The 26,434-nt window shown below is 38.5% G+C and overlaps 1 protein-coding gene and 1 long non-coding RNA gene across 4 annotated transcripts; both read left to right on the top strand.

Moving 5' to 3' along the window:
- Positions 1-5,609: 5,609 nt before the first annotated feature.
- Positions 5,610-7,043, top strand: LOC149815259 (uncharacterized). Its single transcript, XR_016427865.1, has 2 exons — positions 5,610-5,677; positions 6,850-7,043. It is a non-coding gene; the product is annotated as an uncharacterized LOC149815259 (long non-coding RNA).
- Positions 7,044-22,114: 15,071 nt separating this feature from the next.
- Positions 22,115-26,101, top strand: LOC149815258 (splicing factor-like protein 1). 3 transcript variants are annotated; one of them, XR_016428028.1, is made up of 3 exons: positions 22,115-24,344; positions 24,810-25,285; positions 25,426-26,101. XR_016428028.1 is itself a non-coding variant. In XM_089989859.1 (2 exons), exon 1 carries the CDS (start codon positions 22,145-22,147, stop codon positions 24,323-24,325), a length of 2,181 nt encoding a protein of 726 aa, XP_089845985.1. In that variant the 5' UTR covers positions 22,115-22,144; the 3' UTR covers positions 24,326-24,344; positions 24,810-26,101. The 3 variants fall into 3 exon arrangements, 1 of the variants encoding a protein (XP_089845985.1); XR_016428029.1 differs by having other exon boundaries at positions 22,116-24,344; positions 24,810-25,007; positions 25,134-26,101; XM_089989859.1 differs by having other exon boundaries at positions 24,810-26,101.
- Positions 26,102-26,434: the final 333 nt, after the last annotated feature.

Genomic DNA, 26,434 nt, shown 5'->3' with positions numbered 1-26,434 from the left:
TTAACCGGTTGTGTTATGCAGACATCAAATTGTCAATTTGGAAAAATAAGCATCCACAACTGTTAATATATCCTGTTTATTTATGTGGTTGACTTTCATAGATTCCAGAACTCGAAACATAGAGGGGTTTGGTGCAGTGGGATGAGGCCTTGGCCACTAGACGGTTGGTCAAGGTTCCATTCCCATGGGCATCAGCTCCTTGCATATAAGAAGGGGGTACGGGCATTGTGCCCCTTGCTCATGCCAAAGCAAGGCGACTCTCTGAGGGCAAAAGGGGTGTGCCACTGGTTTACATTGTCAGAAAAGCAACTGTAAGTATCACTACAAGAAAATTGTTAATTAGCGACGGAAATTTGCAACGGATTTTTTCCGTCGCTAATTAGCGACAGATTAGCTAGAGATACAATCTGTCGCTAATTCGCGACGGATTAGCGAGGAAACAACTTTTATCGCTAATCTGTCGCTACTTAGCGACGGATTAGCGACTGCAATTTTTTGTCGCTAATTTTTATTACAAGAACACCATTTTAGCGATGGATTTAGAGAGGGAACTCTGCCGTCGCTAATCCGTCGCTAATTAGCGACGGCGTAGCGACAGAATATATTCCATCGTTTTTTTGGTATTTTGATTTACGACGGCTTAGCGACGGAATTTTTCCGTCGCTAAATGTCGCGTAAATCCCTAATCCCATCCCTCTTTCTCTTTTTCCTGTTTCGCTGTCTTGCTCCCGCCCGCCGCCCTCTCCCTCCCGTCGCCCGTCGGCTCTTGCCACCGCCCGGCCGCCGCCGCTCCCCGTCCACCGCTCGCCAGCCGCCGCTCGCCAGCCGTCCACCGCTCGTCAGCTGCCGCTCCCCGTCAGCCTCCCCCCACCGCCCGGCGACGCGCAGGTAATCACTTGCATCTTCTTCTTCTTCTTCTTCTTCTTCTTCTTCTTCTTCTTCTTCTTCTTCTTCTTCTTCTTCTTCTTCTTCTTCTGATTCCTCATCTGTAGCCTCCGATTCCTCATCTGCATACTCAGGTCTGACTATTTTCTTCATAGATTTTTCTTCCTTGTCCCTTTTTCGGAGAGCAGTACTTGAAACAACTAGAATATCCTTATGATTTTTTCTGAAGATTTCTCCTTAAGAGAAAGATTTTAAGATATTTCATCGTTTTTAATCCCTAAATGTCTTGATTTTTTTCAGGAAGGGACGGCCTGCGATTTTGTGGTGGTAATTGAAGAAAGCGTTAGTTTTTTGTGGGTATTGAAGACGAGTTTTGGAGGAAGGTGGGAATTAAAAGGCCACGACCAGAGCCATTGATAGAGGTAAGCGCGTTCACGTTTCTTGCCATAATTTTTCAAATCAAAGCAATTTCTTTCAGCTATTAGTACCTAGTTGTGTGCCTATCTCCAACTGTACGAAATCCAATGACCCATTCCTTTCCTTTCCTGCTGTGAGAAACCCTGTCCTGTTCTTGCCTCTTTGTTCCACCTCTTTTCTGATGACCTTGTTGTGTTTATCCATTCCGATGGTTTTGTCCGGTTTATGTGATTAAAAGTTAGTCAGGCGATCATTTCACAAATTTGGTTTTGTCTTCTCACATCTATGAGCAAATACCATTCAGGATAAATTGTTTCTCTTCTCTAGTTAAGGGTTGCTCTGAATACTTTCATTTTATAAAGAAAGGTTGACCGATGCATTCCTTGTCAGGTGGATATCCATGTAGAGAGTTGAATGGTCTAGATGAGAAAGCTGATCCACCAGTCATTTTATTTCTAGTAGACCTTCTTCAGTCCATACTTCCAAGAAAGTCATAATTGAGTAATATGATCTGCATTAGGCTTTTCCTATTTACACGGTTCAAGTGCTTTTGGGTGTTTTTTGATCAGTGGAATTTGCTAACTGCAAGTGATGTGCTGAGCATCATGGTTCTGCCATGTGTGCAATGTGAAAGTGATCGAGGAACTTTCAAAAAAGTTTGTTATATTTTTCTTTCAAAACAATAGTTGCAGATTTAGAGGTTTTGGATTGCATAAGATTTCGGTACTAGAAATGCCATTCCATGACTATGTGTGATTGAGATATTATTGATTCATTATTTGAAATTTGTTTTCCAATCTTTAATTACCCAAATTCCTGGTTTCTAAACTCCTATCGAAAAGGATAGGAATTCTATTCTTCCTGGTTACGCTGTTTTTTTTCATAAAAGTCATCTATAACTAAAGTCATAGTATATTCTCGTTCGATGTAGAATGTCATATAGTGAGCAAGAAAATCATCGTCCATTTTGTTACGAATTTTTATCTTACATGCTTCATCACTGAAAATGCTCATTCTGTAGTGATTATAGAAACTAGTAATGTCAATACAAAATAAAATAATCTAGTTAGTATGACATAACTTTCTGACTTTCCACTTGTAACCAACTTTTGATACAAATCTGGTAGAGTAGGTATTTGAAATCGAGGATCAGAAACCACATCAATTTGCTAATATTGTAACTTTGCTTTCAAGTTAAATATATCTTGGATATCAGAACATTAAAACACAAGTTAGAAATAAGGACTTTTCTATAATTCTATATAATTTGGTCATGCATTTCAAACTCATCCTTGTCACTGCTGATTTTTATAAGAGACCTATGCGATAAGATATCAATTGCTATGTCAGGGTAGAAATCACAATCCCTCCACATGTGAATTGTTTCTTCTTAATTCATTTTTTCCATGATGTTCAATGTTTTTTTTCACTTTATTTCATCGCATTTCATCATTAGATATATCATCAACAGTTTAGTTGTTTTTTGCATTGCATAAGTGTTTGTGTTTCCCTAATTAGCTTCAATATTCATTTTAACACAGTGTTTTTTGCAGATTTCTCAACGGAACTCGCTTGTGCCTCGCCACCCGTGGTAAGTAAGTGACAAAAACAATGCAAATCGGGTAAATACCCGTGGTGAGTAAGTGATGCAAGCGCATCACATGTTATTTAATTTATTGAATGTAAAACTTTATTGTTCACACACTCACTTAGTTGTTGATATCTAGGACTGCTTTGTTGGAGTTCGGAGATCATGCTGAGCATGATTTTAATGTATGAATATGGAAGTGTTCTTATTTTTGGAGTACGGAGTCCATGCTATGCATGGTAGTAGTTAGTGAGATATTGAAGTGTGTTTGCTGCAGGTACATGTTTGACTTTTGTTTGATATGAACAAATCAACGATAAATAGTGGCGTGTGTGTCAAGGGTAGCAGCTACAGTGAAAATGAACATGATTACTATGGTGTTATAGAGAAAATAATGGAGTTGACTTACTTAGGCATGAATAACAGGGTTACGATATTCAAGTGTCATTGGTTTGATCCAACTGCAACAAGACTCGACAAAGCTTCAGGCATTGTGGAGGTGAATCATAAATCCTGGTTTGGAACATATGAACCATTCATATTAGTCTCGCAAGCTCAACAAGTTTATTATACTTCATATCCGAGTATAAAAAAGTCAGATAGAAATGAATGGTGGGCAGTTTGCAAGGTGAAATCCAAACTATACCCCGAGTATGATCAGTTACAGGAAGATGAGTTAGCTGAAGACAGTGATTACTATCAATCAGATGATGTCTATGACTTCGCTTATGGTCACGATGTTGTGCATGATATGCATGTCATATCTCCATTGGCCGATGAAACATTCATAGAGGAATGTGATCCAAATGATGTACCAAGTGGATGGGCAAACAATGAAGAAGAAGAAGAAGAAGAAGAAAGTCAAACTAGTGACGAGGAAGAATTCTCAAGCTAGTGAGCAAAATCTTATACTACAAACCTCTATTTAAATGCATTGTAATACTTGATGTGAGTTGTATTGCAATACTTGGTGTGAATGATTAAAAATTTTATTTGAATGTATTGTAATACTTGATACGAATGATTCAAATGCATTGTAATACTTGATGTGAATGATTTCAATTATCTGAATGTATTATAATTTATGCAATTAACGAATGATTTGAATTAGTGCAATACTTGATGTCAATGATTTGAATTATTTGAATGCATTGCAATGCTTGATGTGAATGACTTGAATGCATTGTAATACTTGATGTGAATTATTTAAATGTATTGTATGACATATGTTATTTGTTAGAATATGGTTCGTGGAGGTTATAGTGGTCGCTTATCCAGTAGTAGCCAGGCTCAGCCTTCATCTTCACGGGCTCCTGTGATAGGTATATCATATAACTAATTAGATGCTTGATTAGTTCAAATGCACATTCTAAGAATTTCTAATATATTTTTTTACAGATGATGTTGCGCCTGTACACGACCCACCTACACCAGTTGATCACACAAGTCAACAGCCAACACAAGAAACAGTGTCTTCTCAGGCTGGCACAAGAAGACTCATTCGAATAGTGTATATCGATAATCGATCGTAAGTATTTTGTTTTCAATTATTGTATATCTTTTAAATATTTTATATTGATATTTACTGTGTAACAATTCATGTGCAGCACGAGGTTTGAGTCACAAGAAGTAGTACGGGAGATTAGGAATTCACTTCTTCAACATCTACCAGGACCAGTTGCTCAATGGAAAGAGTACCCAAAGGAGGTGTTAGACAGATTGTGGTCCTCATTCATGGTATACAGTTGTTCCTCATAGTTAATGTGTTTCATATTTAATTTATTTAAGCAATGTCTACTAACTTTCTGAAAATATTTGTAGGCTTCGAATCGCTTCGCAACTACGGTGGAAGAAAATGATGCAAGGAAGGTGTGGCAGAAGGTGGCTGTCAATCGATTTGCAGACATGCTGCACACTATGAAGACTGCAGCAAAAAAAGCATCTGGCGTAGTAGATGATCCATTACTGTGGAAGGGCCATGGTCCTATTACTATCAGGAGAGATTACTGGGATGAAATGTGCGATAAGTGGGCGGGAGATGCATTTAGAAATCGCTCTGCGAAGGCTGCACAAAATCAATCGAAGATGCCCGAAGCCCATCTACACACAGGTGGATCTAAGACATTTGGGAGCCACCTAAAGAAAATGGTAACTCATCAATATATAATATTAATTTTATAAGTATTGTTGCAAACTTGTGTACTAAATCTTTTGTCATTTAACTTCGCAGGAAGCAGAAAAAGGAGGCAGTGTACCATATAAGGATGTGTTTGTAGAAACACATAAACAGAAGACCACGGGAGTCTTCGTATCAGAGAAGGCGAGAACGACAACGGTATGTATTAATTCTATTAATAATCATTGCAATATATATGCAAGTTATCATAATGTTATCATTAATTATTAATGAATACTTTAAACATTATTTTGTAGGAGGCATATGAGCAACATATGGTAGAGCGATATGGCGATGACGCTACTCAGCATCCATTATTTGATCCTATAGCATGGGTGACTGCAGCAGGTGAACCCAAAAAAGGTCGCGTGTTCGGGTTTGGGAGTAATATGAACACTTCACCAGTTATTGGTTCTTCCAGTTACGGCTCACCGACTTCTTGCGCCGACATAAGCTCCAAGCAGCCGACTATTCTTTCCGGTGATGATGTACGCCAGATCATTAATGAATCACTGAATAACTACTTTCAATACACTGTCGCCCCCTTTCTCCAAAATGAGATCAAGGCCGCTGTTCAGGATAGGGGATCTTCGATTCCAGGTCCCTCTCAGGTATAATCACATATTCAGTTTTTTGACTGCCTTAGAGCACATATGAGCATGCTATAATAACATATAGAGTTTTTTTATTGTATTAGAGTACATATGAGCATGCTATAATCACATATAAAGTTTTTTTGTCTGCCTTAGAGCACATATGAGCATGCTATAATCACATATAAAGTTGTTTTGCCTGCCTTAGAGCACATATGAGCATGCTATATTCACATATTCAATTTTTTGACTGCCTTAGCACACATAAGAGCATGATCGAATCACATATATAGTTTTTTGTCTGCCTTAAAGCACATCTGAGCATGGTAGAATCACATATAGAGTTTTTTTAGATGCCTTAGAATACATATGAACATGCTATAATCACATATTCAATTTTTTGACTGCCTTAGCACACATATGAGCATGATAGAATCACATATATATATATATATATATATATATATATATATATATATATATATATATATATATATATATATATATATATATATATATATATATATATATATATATATATATATAACTTTTTGTATGCCTTAGAGCACATATGAGCATGATAGAATCACATATAAAGTTTTTTTTACTGCATTAGAACACATATGAGCATGCTATAATCACATATTCAGTTTTTTGACTGCCTAAGAACACATATGAGCATATTATAATCACATATTCAGTTTTTTGACTGCCTTAGCACACATATGAGCATGCTATAATAACATATAGAGTTTTTTTACTGCCTTAGAACACATATGAACATGTTATATATCATTTATGATAGAATCACATATAAAAATTTTGGCTTTGCCTGCCTTAGAGCACATATGAGCATGCTATATTCACATATTCAATTTTTTTACTGCCTTAGCACACATACGAGCATGATCGAATCACATATATAGTTTTTTGCCTGCCTTAAAGTACATCTGAGCATGGTAGAATCACATATAGAGTTTTTTTAGATGCCTTAGAACACATATGAACATGCTATAATCACATATTCAATTTTTTGACTGCCTTAGCACACATATGAGCATGATAGAATCACATATAGAGTTTTTTTATTGCCTTAGATCACACATGAGCACATGATAGAATCATATATAGTGTGTAATTTATTTCATTATATTTTGTTTATCAATACTGACTGTTCTTTTCTTGTGTAGGCTGCTAGCGATAATCAGGGTAGTGGAGCTGAAGGGACAGATAAAGACAATGAACAAGAAGACGCACAAAATCTTGGCGATGATTAGAGGACTGTGTTGAAGAAGTTCTATTTTTTTTATTTTTCCTAATTGTAATTGTTGAATTATAAATAATTAAACTTCTTAATTTTAAGGTGGAACGATTAATTGTTGTAGATTCTTGTTATATGAATTTTTTTGTGTGGTTTGTTTTTTATTTACAGGAAATATAAATTGTACAGGAAATAGAAATTGTACAGTTCTCGGTAATTAATTTTCAAATAATTTTTTTTTAATTTTTTTTCGTGTTTGCGACGGATTAGCGACGGAACCATCCGTCGCTATTCATATTAATCTAGCAACGGCATAGCGACGGAAGTAAATCCGTCGCCAAGCCATGGTCGCCGTTTAGTACCGGCGGATTGGCGACGGAATATAGCGCTCGTTATTCCGTCGCAATTAGCGACGGACCTAGCGACGGAATAATTCTGTCGCCAGTTAGTGTCGAAATATTCGTGACGTAAGCTTGTTGTCGCCTCGTTATCGCTAATCCGTCGCTAACCATGTTAGCGACGGATTAGCGACGGAATGTGGTCGTCGCTAATCTACTGCTTTGTTGTAGTGTATGATAGACTAGGTCTATGATCTTGGGGAGGTCTCCCCGTTCCTCGTGAAAAACATAGGTAGGTCTGAAGATCTATATGTGAAAACCAATGAAGTTACCACCTTATAAAATTTTGTGACTCCCTGAGGGCAAGGGAAGCAGATCAGGTCATGTTGAATATGAGCATTTTTGCTCATGCTGACATCGTGGCCGTCTGTTTGCATTTTGGCCATTCAGCTTGATGGGTAACCATTGCACTGATGTGGTTGTCACATTGCATTTGATGTCAATTCTGGTTGACAAGCTGCATCCCAAAGATGATGGGCGATCAAGTGTAGCAACACACAAGAAGAAGTGTAATCATATTGCACCTGATCCCCCGTCGAAGCTAATTACAACAATAACAATAACAACAACAACAACTACGCCTTCATCCCAAAACAATTGGGGTCGGCGATATGAACCAACAAAGAAAATCATTCTGGGTCTTCCACATGAATCCTTCTCCAATGCCATGTCCTCGGTGAGGTTCAAAGCATTCATATCCTTTCCTATCACCTCCATCCATGTCTTCCTAGGCCTACCCCGACCTCTTTTAACTAATATATTTTCCCTTTTCTCCATCCTTCTAACTGAAGCATCATTAGGCCTTCGTCGAATATGTCCAAACCACCGTAAACGATTCTCTCTCATCTTATTTTCAATGGGTGCAACGCCTACCTTCTTACGTATCTCCTCGTTCCGAATCTTATCTTTTATTGTATTTCCACACATCCATCTCAGCATACGCATCTCAGCTACACTCATTTTTTGAATATGATGTCTCTTGGCAGCCCAACATTCCGTACCATATAGTAAAGTGGGCCTAATAGTCGTCCTATAAAACTTTCCCTTCAACCGCAATGGCATTCTACGATCGCACAACACTCCAGTTGCACTCTTCCATTTCATCCACCCAACCTTTATCCTATGATTTACATCTCCATCAATTTCTCCATACTTTTGAATGATAGATCCCAAATATTTGAAAGAATCATCCACCGGTATTTCTTGCTCACCAAGCTTCACTACATTCCCATCTCTATTTCGTTGCTTACTAAATCGACATTCCATGTATTCTGTCTTACTCTTACTCAACTTAAAACCTCTTGCTTCCAATGTCTGTCTCCATAATTCTAACTTAGCATTAACCCCAGCTCCAGACTCATCAATCAAAACAATATCATCAGCAAACAACATACACCACGGCACATTTTCTTGAATTTATCTCGTAAGCTCATCCATCACTATAGCAAATAGGAAAGGGCTTAAAGCAGATCCTTGATGTAACCCAACCGTTATAGGAAAATTGGTTGTCACCCCTTCACAAGTGCGGACATTGGTTACTACTCCTTCATACATATCTTTAATTATACTAATGTACTTGAGAAAAACACCTTTCTTCATCATTGTCCACCAAAGAACGTCCCTAGGTACTCTATCGTAAGCCTTCTCCAAATCAATAAAAAACATATGCAAATCTTTGTTCCTCTCTTTATTTCTCTCAATAAGTTGTCTAAGAAGATGTATAGCTTCCATAGTAGATCTTCCAGGCATAAAACCAAATTGATTCTCCGATATCATGACAACCTTCCTCAACCTAGACTCAATCACCCTCTCCCAAAGTTTCATAGTATGACTCATGAGTTTTATACCACGATAGTTTGTGCAATTTTGTATATCACCCTTATTCTTATATAGAGGCACCAAAGTACTATTCCTCCACTCATTAGGCATCTTATTTGTCCGCCAAATCTTGTTAAAAAGATTTGTCAACCATTCTAAACCTTTCTCTCCCAAGCATTTCCAAGCCTCGATAGGTATACCATCTGGGCCAACTGCCCTTCTTGATTTCATTTTCTTCAAAGCCTCTGCAATTTCTTTCTTTTGAATCTTGCGCATGAAGTCACGATTCATCTCATGAAAAGGAATAGAAAAGTCTCCAAGATCCTGAGCATGACTTTCATTAAATAGCTTATCAAAATAATCTTTCCATCTCTCCATAATCTCCTCATCTTTGACTAAAACCCTTTGTGTTTCATCTTTGATACATCTAACCATACCCAGATCCCTCGATTTCCTATCTCTCATTTTTGCAATCCTATAAATATCCTTCTCACCCTCTTTGGTATCCAACTTGTCATAAACCTCCTTATATACCTTATCTCTCGCGTTCCGAACTACTTTTTTAGCTTCCTTCTTTGCTATCATATACTTCTCCAAATTCTCATTATCACGACTTTTACTTAGATTTCTATAACACTCTCTTTTAACCTTAATAGCTAATTTGACATCCTCGTTCCACCACGATGTATCCTTACCTAGCGGTGCACCGCCTTTAGACTCACCCAATACCTCCTTAGCCACCTTTCTCATGCCACCCGCTATCTTATTCCACATAGATTCTGAATCCTCCTCGAGACACCAATCAACTTCCTTAACTACCCGCTCTACAAACATTCCTTGTTTAGCTCCTTTCAGTGCCCACCACTTAATTCTAGGATCTATCCTATGTCTATCCCTTTTGCGGCATTGTCGAATTCTAAGATCTAAAATTAAGACTCTATGTTGTGTAGCTACACTTTCTCCCGGTATAACCTTACAATCGATGCAACAACCTCTATCTCTCTTTCTAAGTAGGAAAAAATCTATCTGACTCATATTAACCCCACTTTTAAATGTTACTAGGTGAGACTCCCTCTTCCTAAACCAAGTGTTTGCTAAGATCATATCATAGGACAAACCAAAATCTAAAATCCTTTCTCCACTATCGTTTTTTTCTCCTATATCATAGCCTCCATGGATACTCTCAAATCCATCCTTACTAATGCCTACATGCCCATTAAGGTCACCGCCGATGAAAAGCCTTTCTCCATAAGATATCCCTTGTACTACTCCATCTAAATCTTCCCAAAATTGACACTTAGTGAAATCATCTAAACCTACTTGAGGTGCATAAACACTAATAATATTCATAATATCCGTACCTAATACTAATTTAATAAGTAAAATCCTATCACCCTTCCTACGGACCTCAACTACATTATCTATAAACTCACGACTCATAACAATCCCTACTCTGTTCCTATTCCTATTTATTCCTGTATACCAAATCTTATATCCCCAAGGTTCTATCACTTTTGCTTTCTCACCTACCCATTTGGTCTCTTGTAGACATAAAATATCAATCTTTCTCCTACACATAACATCTACTAACTCTACCAACTTACCAGTTAAAGACCCTATGTTCCAAGTGGCTAACCTAATTTTATGGTCTTGGACTAACTTCTTTACCCCCACCCGTCCAACAAAGTGAGGGAACCCTTGCCTATTTGACACCACACCCGGGCGCCGGTGTGACGCGTCGCTTCCGGGCGACGACCTAGCAACCCTTGCCCATTTATCACTGCCTCCGAGCCTATAGAGTACAGCGCGTCGCTCAGTAGGGAACGCCCCAACGAAATTCTCATATTGGTTCATATTCATAGAAGCCTGATTAAAAATAAAGAAGCCTGATAAAAATAAAGATTTTACACAAACTAAATTGTGAACTTCAGCAGCATTTGGTATGCTAGACACATGGATTGGGACATAAGTGTTTTGAATGACTGTCCCGAACATATGGGGTGGGACACTATTTTTCCATACAACCAAGAGTCAAGTAGGGTTGTCAACTGGTCGGGTTTACCGGGTTCCGACCCGAACCAAACCTATGGGCTCCGATGGTGATATATAAGAAGACCCACCTAAGTGTAGTTTATGAAATTTTATACTAGACCCCAGGCTTGAGCCGAGTTTCGATTAATATCCATAATTTTTTAATGTAAAAATGATAAAAAATATAGTTTTATCGGGTATGGCCCAGGTCAATTTTCATGTAGTTCTTATCGGGTTCGGGTATATATGGTTTCTCTTATGGTGGGTCTGATTAAACCCCAATTCAGAGCCGATACCAAACCAGAAAATTGAGTCCAGGTCTGGTTGCACTTGGGTCCGAACCAAACCTGACCAGCTGACACCCCTAGGTAGAAGGATACATTTTCATCCATGTGTTTACTCCCACTAAAGGGCCCATGTGGAAAGGGACACGAGAGTACCCTTTTCCTCGTTTAACCAATAAATACTCAATTCGGTTAGTATATAAAATTGAACGCCTCCTCATGCAGGCCCTTTTAGTTCTCTATGAACATGGATCGTGCTTGATGATGTAAGATACAACCGGCTTTTAGTTAGTGTACGAATGAACTTAGATAAGGATTGGAGCTGCGTCCAAGCTAAAATGAGTTACATTCGGACCTTAGTGCAGAATCAAATGGATCATATTGGAACTTACATTGATCCAAAACATAAAGAGAAACAGAAACATATTGGCAAGGTGGGTTGTCTATAATTGACTTGAATCTTCGATATATCCAGCTGATCTTAGTCACTCAACTAATAGTGGTATTTATGGTTTGGTCTAAAATCGCAAATAACACTTATCATTTTCAAATCTGCATATTGTCTAAAATCGTAAATAAAATTATTTTTATGACCTTTTTAGCCCTCACACTTATCATTTTCAGTGTGAATTTCCTCTATATGTGAATTTCCTTCGTCCCTACCAAAAACTCTAACCTCGCAAATACCTGAGTTACCGCACATTAAAAATTTATAAAATTCATATAAAATAAGTGTGAGTGAACTTTCTTTTAAATTGGAACTCACAAACATCATAAGTACTTGAGTTACTTTGTATAAAAAAATCTTAATTCGCATAAAAAATATACAATTTTTTTTTAACTCAAACTGACAAACATCACAAATACTTGAGTTACCTCACATAAAAAATATAATAACGTTATATAAAAAGTCTGTAATTTTTTTTTAACCCAAACTGACAAACATCACAAATACTTGAGTTACCTCGCATAAAAAAATGTATTAACGTCACATAAAAAATCTCTGATTTTTTTTATCTCTAACCGACAAACATCACAAACACTTGAGTTACCTCGCATAAAACATATAATAATATCACATAAAAAATATGCATTTTTTTAAAACTCTAATTGACAAACATTGCAAATAATTGAGTTACCCCTTATAAAAAATATAATATCACATAAAAAATTTGAATTTTTTTTTAAACTCGAACCATCAAACCTCGCAAATACTTAAGTTACCTCACATAAGAAATATAATAACATCGTATAAAATATGTGCGAGCAAACTTTCTTTTAATCTCGAACCTCCAAACATTGTAAATGTCTGAGTTACTTCGCATAAAAAATTGTTAAATTTGAACAAAAAATCTATAATTTTTTTTTAAACTTGAACTAAGAAACTGCATAAATACTTGAGTTATTTCTTAAAAAAAATGAAATAACATCGCATAAAAAATCTGCGGTCTTTTAAAATTTAAAACATGCACCTTTTTTTCTGCGTTTGAGATGGTGATACCAGGTCTGAATGAGGGTTATTTTTGACCCGATACCATCATTTAAAAATTTTTGCTTCTTTTTAAGAACAAAATCTAGGGTTCTTGGTGGTCCCCAAAATTTCCTCTGCACAATTTTTGAGTTTTTCTTATCTTCGATGAATTTTTTGGTGATTCTTATGAGGCTACGACATTCTTCTCATCAACTTCTCTTGTTAGATCAAAAGGTGGGTTCTTTGTGGTCCCCAACCTGTGGACCCTAAAATCCCCTTCACGCATATAGTTTAGGGCTTTTTTCTGAAAGAATATAATATGTTTTCTTTGAAGATGCTTTATCACATAAAAAATTAATATTTTTGCCTCTTCGAAGATGCTTGTCCATTATTATATGATTTTAATTTTTTGTGTATGTGTAATGGGGCTTGGCTTGACTGTGCATAAAGTGTTAATGTGGGTACTTGGTTTTGCAGAGTGGTTGTTTTATATATTCTATTCTCAATAGATGTTGTATATTTCATGTGGTTTGTGTAGGTAGTTAAGATGACTTCAGTATCTACTAAAGTGCACTACCGTGTCGTTGATGATCATATATGGAGATCTTTAGTGGTCCCTCAAAATATTTGCTTTAATGAATTAGTGGCTAGGTTGTCTCAAAAAATAGGACTGAGTGAAGAGTTAATCTGTAACGCCCCAAAATTTCAACTTGTGTTTTCGAAAACATTGACGAAAAACCTTTCAAGTATTAAAGTTTTTACTTTTAAAAATCGACAACGGAAGCAATTTAGAAATGAGCACAAGTTACCAAATTCTGGGTACGTTAGCCAGAAAATCATCATTTCACATGAAACAACTACTTAAAGGAAGTGAAGAAATAAAACAATAGATTATTAATAAAATCTGCAGTTTATTATAAAATGAGCATTTCCCCACTATCCAATAATCTAAAGAAAAACTCAAAACTCAGAGCAAAGATGCCAGCAGAAAGAAGAAAAATCTTGAGTCATGTTGCATCGCGCCATCGACTTCCTATGAAGTCCTACTCATCACCTGCCCATGAAATGGATCAGTTTCATAACAAACTAGTAGGTACACTAATAGACAATGTAGAATAAAATAAAGCAAGACATTCATGAGATAAAAAGTTTATTACATTAAAAGCAACAAGTACAATATGTAATCTACTCTAGCAGGTACAACATATGCAAACATCTATTGTCTTGAAACAGATATAGCAACATTTCGAGTATTATAAATCTCAATCATTTACAACTTATTATGAAAATAATATTCTTTAAGTTCTGATATTAACTGGCCTGTGGGTAGGCACAGACGCAAAACGTAAAAACAACCAAGACCGATCTGAAGGATCATTATGTCAGGTGTTTTTTTCATTAACCCGGATGGCTGACTGAGTCTGCTCATAAAGGGACGGTCAATGACCAAGAGAGTAAATCCCCAAAGGCATTCGTAGCCCATGGATGCATCCAACTTCTACAGAAGTACCTGGGAGTTACCATCTAGGATAATTTATGGTAATCACAATTCTCCTAACTCTGATGACTGGGAAAGCCGAGTCTTTTGCCCGTAGGGTGATTGTTAACAATCTGTCTGTCAAAGTTTTTGTACCATCCATCCTCTCCCTTGATGAACCCTGAAGGTCGAATGGATACGACGGGGGTTTCTTAACCGCCGCCCCATTCTATATGCTCTGGTCTGTTAGACCCACTCGAGCATCTTACCTGTGAAGGCGAGTTGTCACCATTTATGTGATCTTTGCATTATGCCATATGCACGCTTCGAGGTTGCCACACCTCATCATTCAAACATCGTAACACCAACGTGATGTACTTATCTAAAAGTACGGTCGTACCTGCCTAAAGGTATGACTACGATGAGAGGGCAAACTTTTAATGTCTTGCAATTCCTTCAATTCGTACATGATATGCATTGCTCTTTGAGCAATTGGCTTGTGGAGGCCGACATTATTATTTTATTTATTTCAATAAAGTGCTTATTGCCCACTTCGAGGTACTCAATGACCTCTCATATTTCTTCTCGTAATATTTATACCGTACATGTCTTAAGGTCCGGTTACGATAGCAAACTTGTGAGTTTCTCGATGGATAACCCATCACAATATCTTATAGAATCGGTAATTTACTTGGCATGCTCAAATACTATGTAATAAGAAATCTTAAACGGGTCTTGAGATCGTCGTGGATCCAATCATTTCTTTTAAGTAACTGACTCAGGGTACCATTAGTTGCATCTAGCAACACATAACTAGATCATAAGCTTTATAAGCAAAAAATCATTCTCGAGGAGTCAACCTTGCATAAGGAAACACCTCCTCTCAAACTCTTAGTGCTTGTACACAATTTTGCACCTTTCCAAAAGGGGCAAAATGTGGTACGTGCACCTGCACACCCTACGAAACTTGCCTGAGGGTGGCAACAAGATTCATCATGCAATAACAAGCAGGGCATCTACAATAAAATCACAATAGTGAGCAAGTACAGAACACAGTACTAGGGATTTCTGTAGAAATGAGTCTACCATATAGCATACATCAAGCATGTAATTTCAATGGAGTAAGAATGAGGAAACACAAAACATGAAATCACAAGTTAAATAATCCTACAGGTAAGCATGTATTATCATTCATCCAAAATTCTCGTGTGACTTTTACCTACCTCGGGATGCTGTGTAGTTGCGTACGCCTACGAGTGTAGATGATACAGAGGTCGGGCCGCGGAGCACGAATGGGACCCATTGCGTAAATCTACAAATAGTAAGCAAAAGGATTTATAGGAAAGTACAAGTGAATATACAGGTGAATGGATATCAACAGATATAGGTATGATAGTAGAAGTCCTGCAAGTAAAATGCACAAAGAAAACTGACTATAGCTGAATGTTGGTGCAAGATGGCAATATGGCTGTAGCTAGTGGTATGGGACATTGAGGTAATATGTCGATGATGATACACAGGTACATATGATGATGCAAATGCCACTATGAATGGATAATAGGAAATGGCGCAGATGTGAGGGTAGCAAAAGGCTGGTGTTGACATGAGTATGTAAAGGGGTAAGGATATAGCTACTGTGGGATAACGGTGATAGGATATTACGAAATATTATGAAACAGGATGTTATAAAAAGCGAAATTAAAATTAACATTGAGTTTAGATGTAGTGCCTAGGTTAATGGCACCCTTCACTGTACAATGAGTCCTCATGGACATCGTTTGATGTAATAATATGCAGACATCCTTTTCAAAACTATATGGGCATGCAGAAAATTGTGAGATGCAGGAAGGTTAGGCAACATTACTGTTGAACAAAACAAAAAAAAAACATATAAGAAAATAGGGAAAACATATGAAACGGTAATATGGCCATGAATATGAGATTAAAACATTAATAAAAAGGGATTTCCTGCAAAATAATTTTTTTTTATAATTTTGATGAAAATGATATGCAATGAAGGATGGTGTGAATATGAACTTGAAAAACTTTGAATTGACAAGAAAATACTATCTCCTAAGGCTTATAATTTTGAAACAAATAAGACCAGATGTTATGGGAAAGGTAATGATGCAGCTAAAACCTACTCTTTTGAGGGATCGATGATGCCATTGCGAGACATCATCGATCCTCGATGCATGAACAACCATGGATGTAAATCACATCAACCAAAATAATGGATTTATAATGCATGTGATATGAATGTGATACCTAATTCGCAGAGTTGAAGATGTAAAGAGGTTCCTCACCCAATCACTCGAACTGGATGCCTCCTGGATGATGATCGTTGGAAATGCCTAGCTGAAACACAAGAAATTCAAGGTCCAAGGTAGATTGTAAGAAGGTAGTGTACTTCCTGTACTCTTTGCAAGTCTGATCGGTATGCCTGGATGGTTCGGTTTAAGGAGAATGATAGCAGGGACTCGTGAAGAGGATGAAAACAGGAAATCGTGAGATAGGATTCCAAGGGAAGGAAAAAGCAAAATGGGAAAGAAGAAAAGATCCGAGAGCCCCCCTCCCTGCGACCAAAGAGGGGTCTTTTTAAAGGTTTTGGAAGAGGTTTATCAGGAAGATCAGAACTTTTGGAGCTCTCTAACCGATTTTTAAAAGTATTTGAAAATTTTTTAAAACAAACTTTTGAAACATTTTGAAAACTCGCCATTTTTGAGAGGGGGACGACTCCTCTACATGAAAATTTTGGGTTCCTTTACCTAAAATTTATGTAAAGTGAACACTTTCAGAGCAGGATTCGGTTGTGGCGCCATCTTGGGGGCTACCTTTATAAAATAAAATAAAATAATAAGTAAAGAAAATGAAAGTAGAATGAGTAAAAAAGGGAGATCTTAGGGTGGTGCCACCTCAGCCTTATTTAGAGAAATTTTTTTGAAATAAAGTTTTGCTTGATTTGTGTGTGCAGAGAGCTCTAGTGTGGCACCACCTACGCATGAGCCCACTGGTCATTTTGTAAAATAAATAAAAAATGAAAATTAAGGAGAAGAATTTATGAATTTGCGCCACCTCAGGGTGGACCCCGCGTGAAATCAAGATTGAAATACGAGAAATAAAAGGGAAATCGAGCATGACGCCACCTCAGGGTGGGTCCCACATCATTTCTTTATTTGAAATACAGACAAAACCAAAGTAAGCATATAAATAAAAACTCTTTTTGGAATTTTTATAAGAATAGAATAGTTAGAAAATATGAAGCAAAATTTGGCTTAATTTGCAAAAATTTAGAAGAAAGATGGCCCCTTAGGGCAAAATAGTAAAAATGTAGAGATTTTGTAAAGAAATTCAAAGTCTTTTTTTTGCAAAAGTTGAAATAAAATTTCTAAATTTAAAGCTTCGTCCCCTTTCTTTTCAACTGACGATATTTTAAAAATCAATATTTGAAAACTATCCAGATTGTTTTTCCTGAGAAAACTTTTGTAATTCAGGGTTCTGTGGTTAAAATGAGAGAAATTGACAATTTTGAAAACCCAGGGATCAATTTAAAAAGAGTTAAAAATTCGAATATGGATTGACGGTTTTTGAAAATCAAGAGTTCTGGATCTCGAAATGACATGCTATGCCATGAAGTGACATGAAATACTCATGTGATGATATGCAAAGACATGTCTTAGGCAATACAATTTTGAACCAGGAATTGGAGAGTCCAGTCCCTATCAAGGCTAAGGCTTTGAATATTTGCGATTTGAAGATGTTCCTAAGCCTAAATGGAGAAATTTTGAGAATTGAGAATGAATTTTGGACTTTCTGCAAGGTCCAATCTCAGAAAATGACCATTTTGTCCTCCAGTGATCTCGGAGAATCAATTGTAATGACTGATGGAAGTGTCAGGGAGGTGAGTGAAAATTTGGGGTGTTTACAAATGCCCCTCTTTGCTACTAAGTCGGCTTGTGACCGAGCTTAGTGGAAAAGAAAAACACACCAAATTTGGGCTATATAAATGTCCCAGTTAGAAGGATCTGACTGAGTATGAAGAAATTGACATTGTTGAAGATGGTAGTTATGAAATAGAGAATGCAAAAGAAAGATTCACTCTGCGAGAGTGAAGTTCAGGTTTTGCCCTTATCCTAGATGGGACGAAAATAACTCGTATGGAACGAAGCTCAGGTTTGACCCTTAACCTGATTGAGGAATGAAATACCTCATCAAATGAGACTGAGATTTATACCCTTAACCTGATCGGGCAGAAAAGAAATACCTCATCAAAATGAGGCTCAGGTTTGTACCCTTAATCTGATCTGGCAGAAAAATGAAATACCTCATCAAAATGAGGCTCAAGTTTGTACCCTTAACCTGATCTGGCGGAAAAATGAAATACCTCATCAAAATGAGGCTCAGGTTTGTACCCTTAACCTGATCGGGCGAAAAAAAAATACCTTATCAAAATGAGGCTCAGGTTTGTACCCTTAATCTGATCGGGCGAAAAATAAAATACCTCATCAAAGGAGGCTCAGGTTTGTACCCTTAATCTGATCGGGCGGAAAATGAAATACCTCATCAAAGGAGGCTCAGGTTTGTACCCTTAACCTGATCGGGCGAAAAATGAAATACATCATCAAAAGAGGCTCAGGTTTGTACCCTTAACCTGATCGGGCAGAAAATGAATGGAATCCTCGAAGGAAGAGACCATGATGGAACCTTCGGATTTTGCACAATAAATGTGACAGGGGTTTTGTAAAAGGATGGAAAATGGGGTCCCTAAAGCTTGAAAAGAGATTGATCTTGGGCGCCTCATTTCTGAGACTAAAATTAGCTTTTGAAATTGCCTTTTGCGATAAAATAATTGGGGGTTCGTCCTCGAACCGAAATTGAACTGTCTATTATAAATTATTCATAATAGAAAAAAAACTGCATGCCACATGTCCCCTTTGTTTGTTTTTTTTGCCATCGAACTGGCCACCATTGAGGCCCTCAAACCGACCTCCACGACCTCTATTATTTTTTTCTAATGAATATTGAATTCCTCATAACTAAGTTTTTGACAAAAGTGGTTTCACTGGGGTCGAGGGACCCCTATAACATGTGGGTGTATTTTATTCACTTAAACATTTTTTTTCTAAGTTACATTTCTTATAGTACGACTTGGTTCACGTTCTTATTTTTAATTTATCTAGACTATTTGAATTATTTTCTAAAAAATATCATTTTTTAAAAAATGCATTAGCATTCAAATAAGTCTTAATTTATATTTGAATCAAACTCAAATCTAATTATAATATTCGAAATATATTTATTAAATCCTAACTCAAATTCAAATCTGATTAAAAATTAAAACCCTGATTCAAAATAAATTCTCCACTGAAAATTTATTCTGAATCATAATAAATGTTTAAATTATTAATTATCATCTTAATTTTAAATAATATTTCAATCTTCATTCACTGTTATTTCTCGCAAAATATCAAAAAATTATGGGTTTTACATGTAAAACTCGCAAATTTTTGATATTTTATGAGAAATAACAATGAACTTAAGGCTAAAATATTATTTGAAATTATAAAATTCATAGGGTCTGACAAACACATCTCAGTAGGGTAGAGCTATTCAAAACACATAAATTAAAATTTGTAAGCAAGAATTACTTTAATTTCTTATACATTCGGCAAGATTAAATACAACACCAATTTAAACATTCATTTCTAATATATCATTTAAGCATTAAGTCACTGAATTGCGTTCAATCAAACATCCATTAAATTTGAACAAGTAAAGATGCATGAACAATTAAAATGTATGCACTTACTATTGTAGAAGTTGATTTTATGCATGAGTCATTTCTTATCTTTAATTAAATTTTTTTTCTTATATGATGCATATCGTGCCTATCTAATGCGCAATCAAATTAAGTTACAGTTTCTTATCCCTATCAGTACAAACACAGGCAATAGTGTTGGGTCAGGGTCATGCCGTAGGCAGTGTTTTCAATCAAATGGTGACTTTAGCCTGACCTGACATCATTCGCTAGTGTTAGGTGAGGGACATCAAGAGCAAGAAAAGTTTCCACACTATCATCCCGATGCATCAGACTTTACTCATGAGATTTTGTACTTCCAGGCTGCAGTCTTGTGTGGAGGGTTCCCTTATCTTAATGGTTGGAGATGAATAATCTTCTGTACTCGATTCGATACCTACGAAGCTAGACTAGTACCACTTGCCTTCTCTTAGTAAGTATCGATCTTTTAATGTTACATCGTGCTTTTTTAAATCACAATGCTACGATGATTCTCACAATGAATTAAACTTACTCTCAAACAAAATACCTTAGAGTACTTAAACCCATATAATTTGCATTTTGGAAAACCATACTTCAAAACCAGAGTATTAAATTCCACAAATGTGCTATCAATACTACACTTTCTATATTCTTCCTGCTAGAGAAAATCATGTATCTTACAGTATATATGCCTTCTTTCATAAATTCATTTGGCATATAATAGTTTTATTTTCCAAATCCTTGATTGTTACCACAATCATATGCAAGAAACATGTAATCCATGCATACAGGTTAGATCTTTATGTATTTTCTATTCCAAACAGGTTTAGCTTTTATCAATCAAGTGTGTATGAGAGAGAGTTTTATATATGCTGGTCCACACCCTAAAAAATGAAACCTAGTCTATATATACAGTCCTCTTTGGGTCACTTTCACTTGATAAGCCATGATTCGTAGTGAAGTAAACAAGGATAAACACACACACACACATATATATATATATATATATATATAGAGAGAGAGAGAGAGAGAGAGAGAGACCACCCCTTGTCCTCTTCTTCAAAATCTGTATGTTAAATATGTTTTTTGACAAATCTAACAATATAGATGTGATCTCCATGGTAGATGTGATCTCCATGGTTATGGTTGAAAACATTTGATTAGACTCTTGATCAAAGTTTTTTATGTGTAGGTAAGATTTTATAACATAAAAATTTTCAAAAATTTTAGAATCACTGATTTTTAGATTCTTGTAAAATCTTATTTGCACATCAAAAAAGTTCGATCCAAGAGTTTATTCATGTGTTTTCAACCATGGAGATCATGTTCATTTGGTCAGATTTGCCAAAAAAAATATCTAGCAAACAGATTTTGAAGGAAAAGGATGGGGCGAATCATTTACTGGATTCCTCTCTCTCTCTCTCTATATATATATATATATATGTGTGTGTGTGTTAGGGTGCTCTAGGATCACCTGCTCCCAATTAAGAAAAGCTTCCATTTTTTCGAGATTCTTTTGATGTCATGCCTTTTTTAGTAAAAAACAAGTTTTGAATGTCCTGGATTCGTGATTAATCAAGGGTTATGACTCATTTTTCCGTTAACAATGAGCATGGTAACACCAACTGGGGCTCTCCATGTCTGGCAGGAGTAGTGAGTGCACGTCACGTCATATTGTGTTGAGAGGTTGCGAGTTCGAATCCCAAGGGTATGGTTGTTTAAATGGTAGGGGGTCTGCCTAAACCACAGCTTGCCCAAGGTCTGCTTGTTGGAGAGGTCAAACCCGACCCATTGACACACCTAGTTGCTACCTAGGGTTGAATCCGGGCAGTCGATTGGGTCCACACCGACCTATTCCGCGATCTGGTTAGCTAGACCTCTCCAACTGAGGGACGGCATCTCTTATAAGTCTCAGCCGCCTTCTATGAACAGGGCCAACCCCTGCCCTTCTCTCTCTCTCTCTCTCATGGAGGATCCTGTGGCACCACCTGAAAATCACCCATCACCCCCCAAATCCCACCCTTCCCTTCCACCACTGCCCGATTCCGACGCCCCCCCTTATTCAAACCCTAACCCTAGTCCTCCCCCAACAGAGAAAACTGTCGCCTTGGACGACCACCACTCCGATTCCGCCCCTCCCCCACATTCCGAAACCGCCACCACCATCACCACCACCCGGAGTGGCAACGCGGGTGGAGAGGGGTCCGGTGCGGAGGATGAGACGGCCACGAGTCGGCGGAGGCGGCGGCGGTCGCGCTGGGATCCCCAGCAGGACTCTGAGGATAATGCCACGGGCAGCAGCGGCAGGAGGCGGAAGTCCCGGTGGGCGGACGACGATCCAAAGCCGATGTTCCAGCTCCCTGATTTCATGAAGGAGCTCACCGGTGGCCTTGACCTCGACCCGGAGGTTCAGGCCCTGAACCTCCGCCTGCTCGAGATCTCCCGCCTGTTGCAGTCGGGCCTCCCGCTGGATGACCGGCCGGAGGGCGCTCGATCGCCCTCGCCGGAGCCGATCTACGACAACATGGGCATCCGGATCAACACCAGAGAGTTCCGTGCCCGGGAGCGGCTCACGCGTGAGCGCCAGGAGATCATCTCGCAGCTGATCAAGCGCAACCCGGCGTTCAAGCCGCCAGCCGACTACCGCCCGCCGAAGTTGCAGAAGAAGCTCTACATCCCCATGAAAGAGTACCCAGGATACAACTTCATCGGCCTCATCATCGGCCCGAGAGGCAACACGCAGAAGCGGATGGAGAAGGAGACTGGTGCGAAGATCGTCATCCGTGGTAAAGGATCCATCAAGGAAGGCCGGTTGCAGCAGAAGCGCGACCTCAAGCCGGATCCGTCTGAGAACGAGGACCTCCATGTCCTGGTTGAGGCTGAGACGCAAGAGGCGCTCGACAAGGCGGCAGACATGCTGGAGAAGCTGCTGCAGCCCGTCGATGAGGTGCTCAATGAGCACAAGAGGCAGCAACTCAGGGAATTGGCCACACTTAATGGGACGATTCGTGACGACGAGTTCTGCAGGCTATGTGGGGAGCCCGGGCACCGTCAGTATGCTTGCCCGGCGAGGATGTCAACCTTCAAAAGTGATGTTCTGTGTAAGATTTGTGGGGATGGGGGGCACCCAACAATCGATTGCCCAGTGAAAACAACGGGAAAGAAAATGGATGATGAGTACCAGAGCTTCCTGGCTGAGCTGGGAGGTGGAGGTGGGCCAGGCGGGTCGAGTGGCTCTGGAACTGCGACATTGGCGATTGCTGGAGGAGCAGGACAAGGTGAGAGTGGGAACCCACATTGGGCTAATGGCAGTTCTGCATCTAATGGTAGTGCCACCACCAATGCAGCCGGAAAATTGGGATTGGTGGGTGGCAAGGACTACGACGATACGAATCTGTATATTGGGTATCTGCCTCCCAACCTGGACGATGATGGTTTAACTCGGCTTTTTGCTCCATTTGGGAATATAGTCATGGCGAAGGTGATCAAGGATAGAATCTCAGGATTGAGTAAAGGATACGGGTTTGTCAAGTACTCGGATGCCAACCAGGCGTCTCAGGCGATTGCCGCCATGAATGGGTATCGGTTCGAAGGCAGAGTAATAGCTGTTAGGATTGCTGGGAAACCACCCCAGCCACCGACGCCTGCAGTGGCTCCACAACCACCTGCCAGATCGACCTTCTCAGGTGCTGATCCTAATGCCTATTCATCTTCTCAGAGTTTCGCTCCGCCTCTGGTGCCACCACCACCGGCTCCTTACATGGGAGCTGTTCCCCCACCATGGGGACCGCCAGTTCCATGGGCTCCGCCACATCCAGTGCGCAGCTATGGGATGCAGTACCCAGGAATGGGTTACCCCCATGCTGCTCCGCCGCAGCCGCCCTCTTCGGCTGCTGGGGGTGATGCTTTGCAGAGCTTTGCCTATGTTGGGATGTCGGCTCCTCCGGGAGTTCAGCCTGCTTATGCACCGGGGGCTCCTCCACCAAGTAGTTACCAGATGTATTATGGAATGCAGCCGCCTCCTGTGCCAGCCCCTCCAAGTGTTAACACAGCCGATGCATCACAGACTATAAGCAGTTCCGTGCCATGGACACATAATGAAGCTGGAGTTTCGGAGTATGAGAAGTTCATGTCGGAAATGAAGTGATCTGCCATCGGCTCATGAGGTAAACTGATAAAATTTTGAGTTTTTTGGGTAGTTGGCGTTCTTTTATGAAGAATGTGGGCCACTTTGAATCTCACATGTCCATGCAAGAAGCTGGGTTTGTTGCCCTTCTAGCTCAGTTCACATGCACACGCACTTCCTTATTCACGCACATGCACATTCAGGCATGCATGCGTGCAGACTATATCCTATCACAATTTATTTGCTTGATTATTGTGACATTGAAATTGGTTTTGGGCAGAGAACGGTTTGGTATGTGATCATGTTCAGAGAGAACCTAGTGCTTCCGCACACCCTATGACGCCCATTCTCTTTCCCTTTCCTTTGCTTTCTCATTATTTTTTTTAGAAAATGCTTTTCTTTTACTTGATATTCTGTTTGATAATTGTGTACTTTGACTTGGTTGGATTGCCATATGGAGTTTTCATTGACCTTTTCCTCCTGGTTACACTTTGATTTTTCGCAGGAGTGAGGTTTCTTGACTTGGGACTTGTTGGAAGTTTGGGAACTTAACGTCTTAACCTTGCTCTGATGTTATGACAATTGCAGAGATTTTTTTTTTCAGAGGGTGAAATTGTTGTGGTGGGAACTGGATCAACAGCTGGGCGGTGGTTTCTTCACTAATGACTTATGTGTATTTCTATTGCCTTTATTCGTGCTATGAGTCTGTATATATCTTGACTGTCCATGTGGCTAGTAGTTTGGTTTTTATCTTCTCTTTTTTCTTTTTCGTCAATGCTGTTTAAATGACTATCTGCTTACCCTACTATTATTCCCCTTGAACATGCAGGGACAGGTTCATGGCATGTTGTTGATTATGTTATTATTAACTGGTATTTTAGCTTGCATTGAAAATAGTTAGTTCTCATGTTATTTGCATTCATGTGGGAACTCTGTGTCACCAAAGTTGTGTTGTCCGCCATTATATTCTTGAAGAGGAAGGTGAGTTATACTCAAAACCTGTGTGTTGTTTAGCTATGAGCCCATGCCAGGTTTTTTACATTTGACTTACTGATTGTATGTATGTTAACGTTCTCTGTTGTTTGTATTGTTTACGTGAACTTGCTGATGTCTGTTTTCAGTCTTATCCATTGCAGGCGAAGGACATTTTGCTTTCACTTTTAGGTCCGCAACTGGTTTCTTTGGATCCCAATTGCTGACCTTTCTATGTTTTTTATTTTTATATATTTGCCTTTTCTTGAAACAATTAAACATTTTACTCAGTTCTGTCATAGGATGAAGGCGAGATGGTGATGAAGGCCATTGGAACGGGGCGCCTGCTTCTTGATTAAGCAATACTTTAAGAAAAATTAAAATATTAGAGATAAGGAATTTCATTGATAAAAGGAAAAAGAAAGGGCAGAGGAAAAATGTAGGTATAAGAAAGTAATACAAGATGCATTGGTCTATTTAAATATTTTCATCCTAGGTAAATACAGAAAGTGCCTATTCTTACTCATGAGAATCAGGCATTCCTTTTTTAATATCTCCATAACCAATGTGCTCTTTAGTTGTTTTCTATATTTAGTTGGTTATAGGATTAAGGTTATCATGCAATAAATTCAGTGTCCTTTGCATTTGATGAGTCAACTGCAGAAGCTCGGACAGTTGTGGATGCATGTGTTTGCTTCTCTAAAGGAAGCCATAGAGGTGTCTATTGCATGATCTTTTGTTGGATTGATACCTGAGCAATCTCAGTACTTCCATCATGTAAGAATGATTATTCTAGTTTTAATTAACAAAAAGAAAAGGAATCATAATTCTAGGGCTAAGTTCATATTCTTGTTCCAGAAATTAAAGGTAACTGAATTGAATTATAACATCGGTATTTGCTTTTTATTTTTTCTATGTGCTCACATTTGAAAGAAATACTTTGGAGTCTTAGGTTCCATGTTCTGGAAGTGGATCACTTACCATATGCTAAAGTTGCCTTGGGCGGTGGGTTTTACCACTCTCTGAGTCCTGACTCTTGTGCCTCAAAGTGCTCTTATAGTGGAGGCTTTGTTGGAGACAATCATATCAAGCAATTCAGTGATGCCTTGTCCCTTATGCATGGGGCTGTAAATGGTTCAGATTCATGTCAGATATGTT

This window comes from Nuphar pumila, chromosome 15 (genome assembly GCF_984573655.1).
Source record: "Nuphar pumila chromosome 15, dmNupPumi1.hap1.1, whole genome shotgun sequence".
NCBI lineage: Eukaryota > Viridiplantae > Streptophyta > Magnoliopsida > Nymphaeales > Nymphaeaceae > Nuphar > Nuphar pumila.
This window is presented reverse-complemented; position numbering and strand designations above follow the sequence as displayed.

Bases quoted from the DNA above. Each gene is read 5' to 3' on its own strand.
- LOC149815258 (XM_089989859.1), top strand. From the start codon at position 22,145: ATGGAGGATCCTGTGGCACCACCTGAAAATCACCCATCACCCCCCAAA.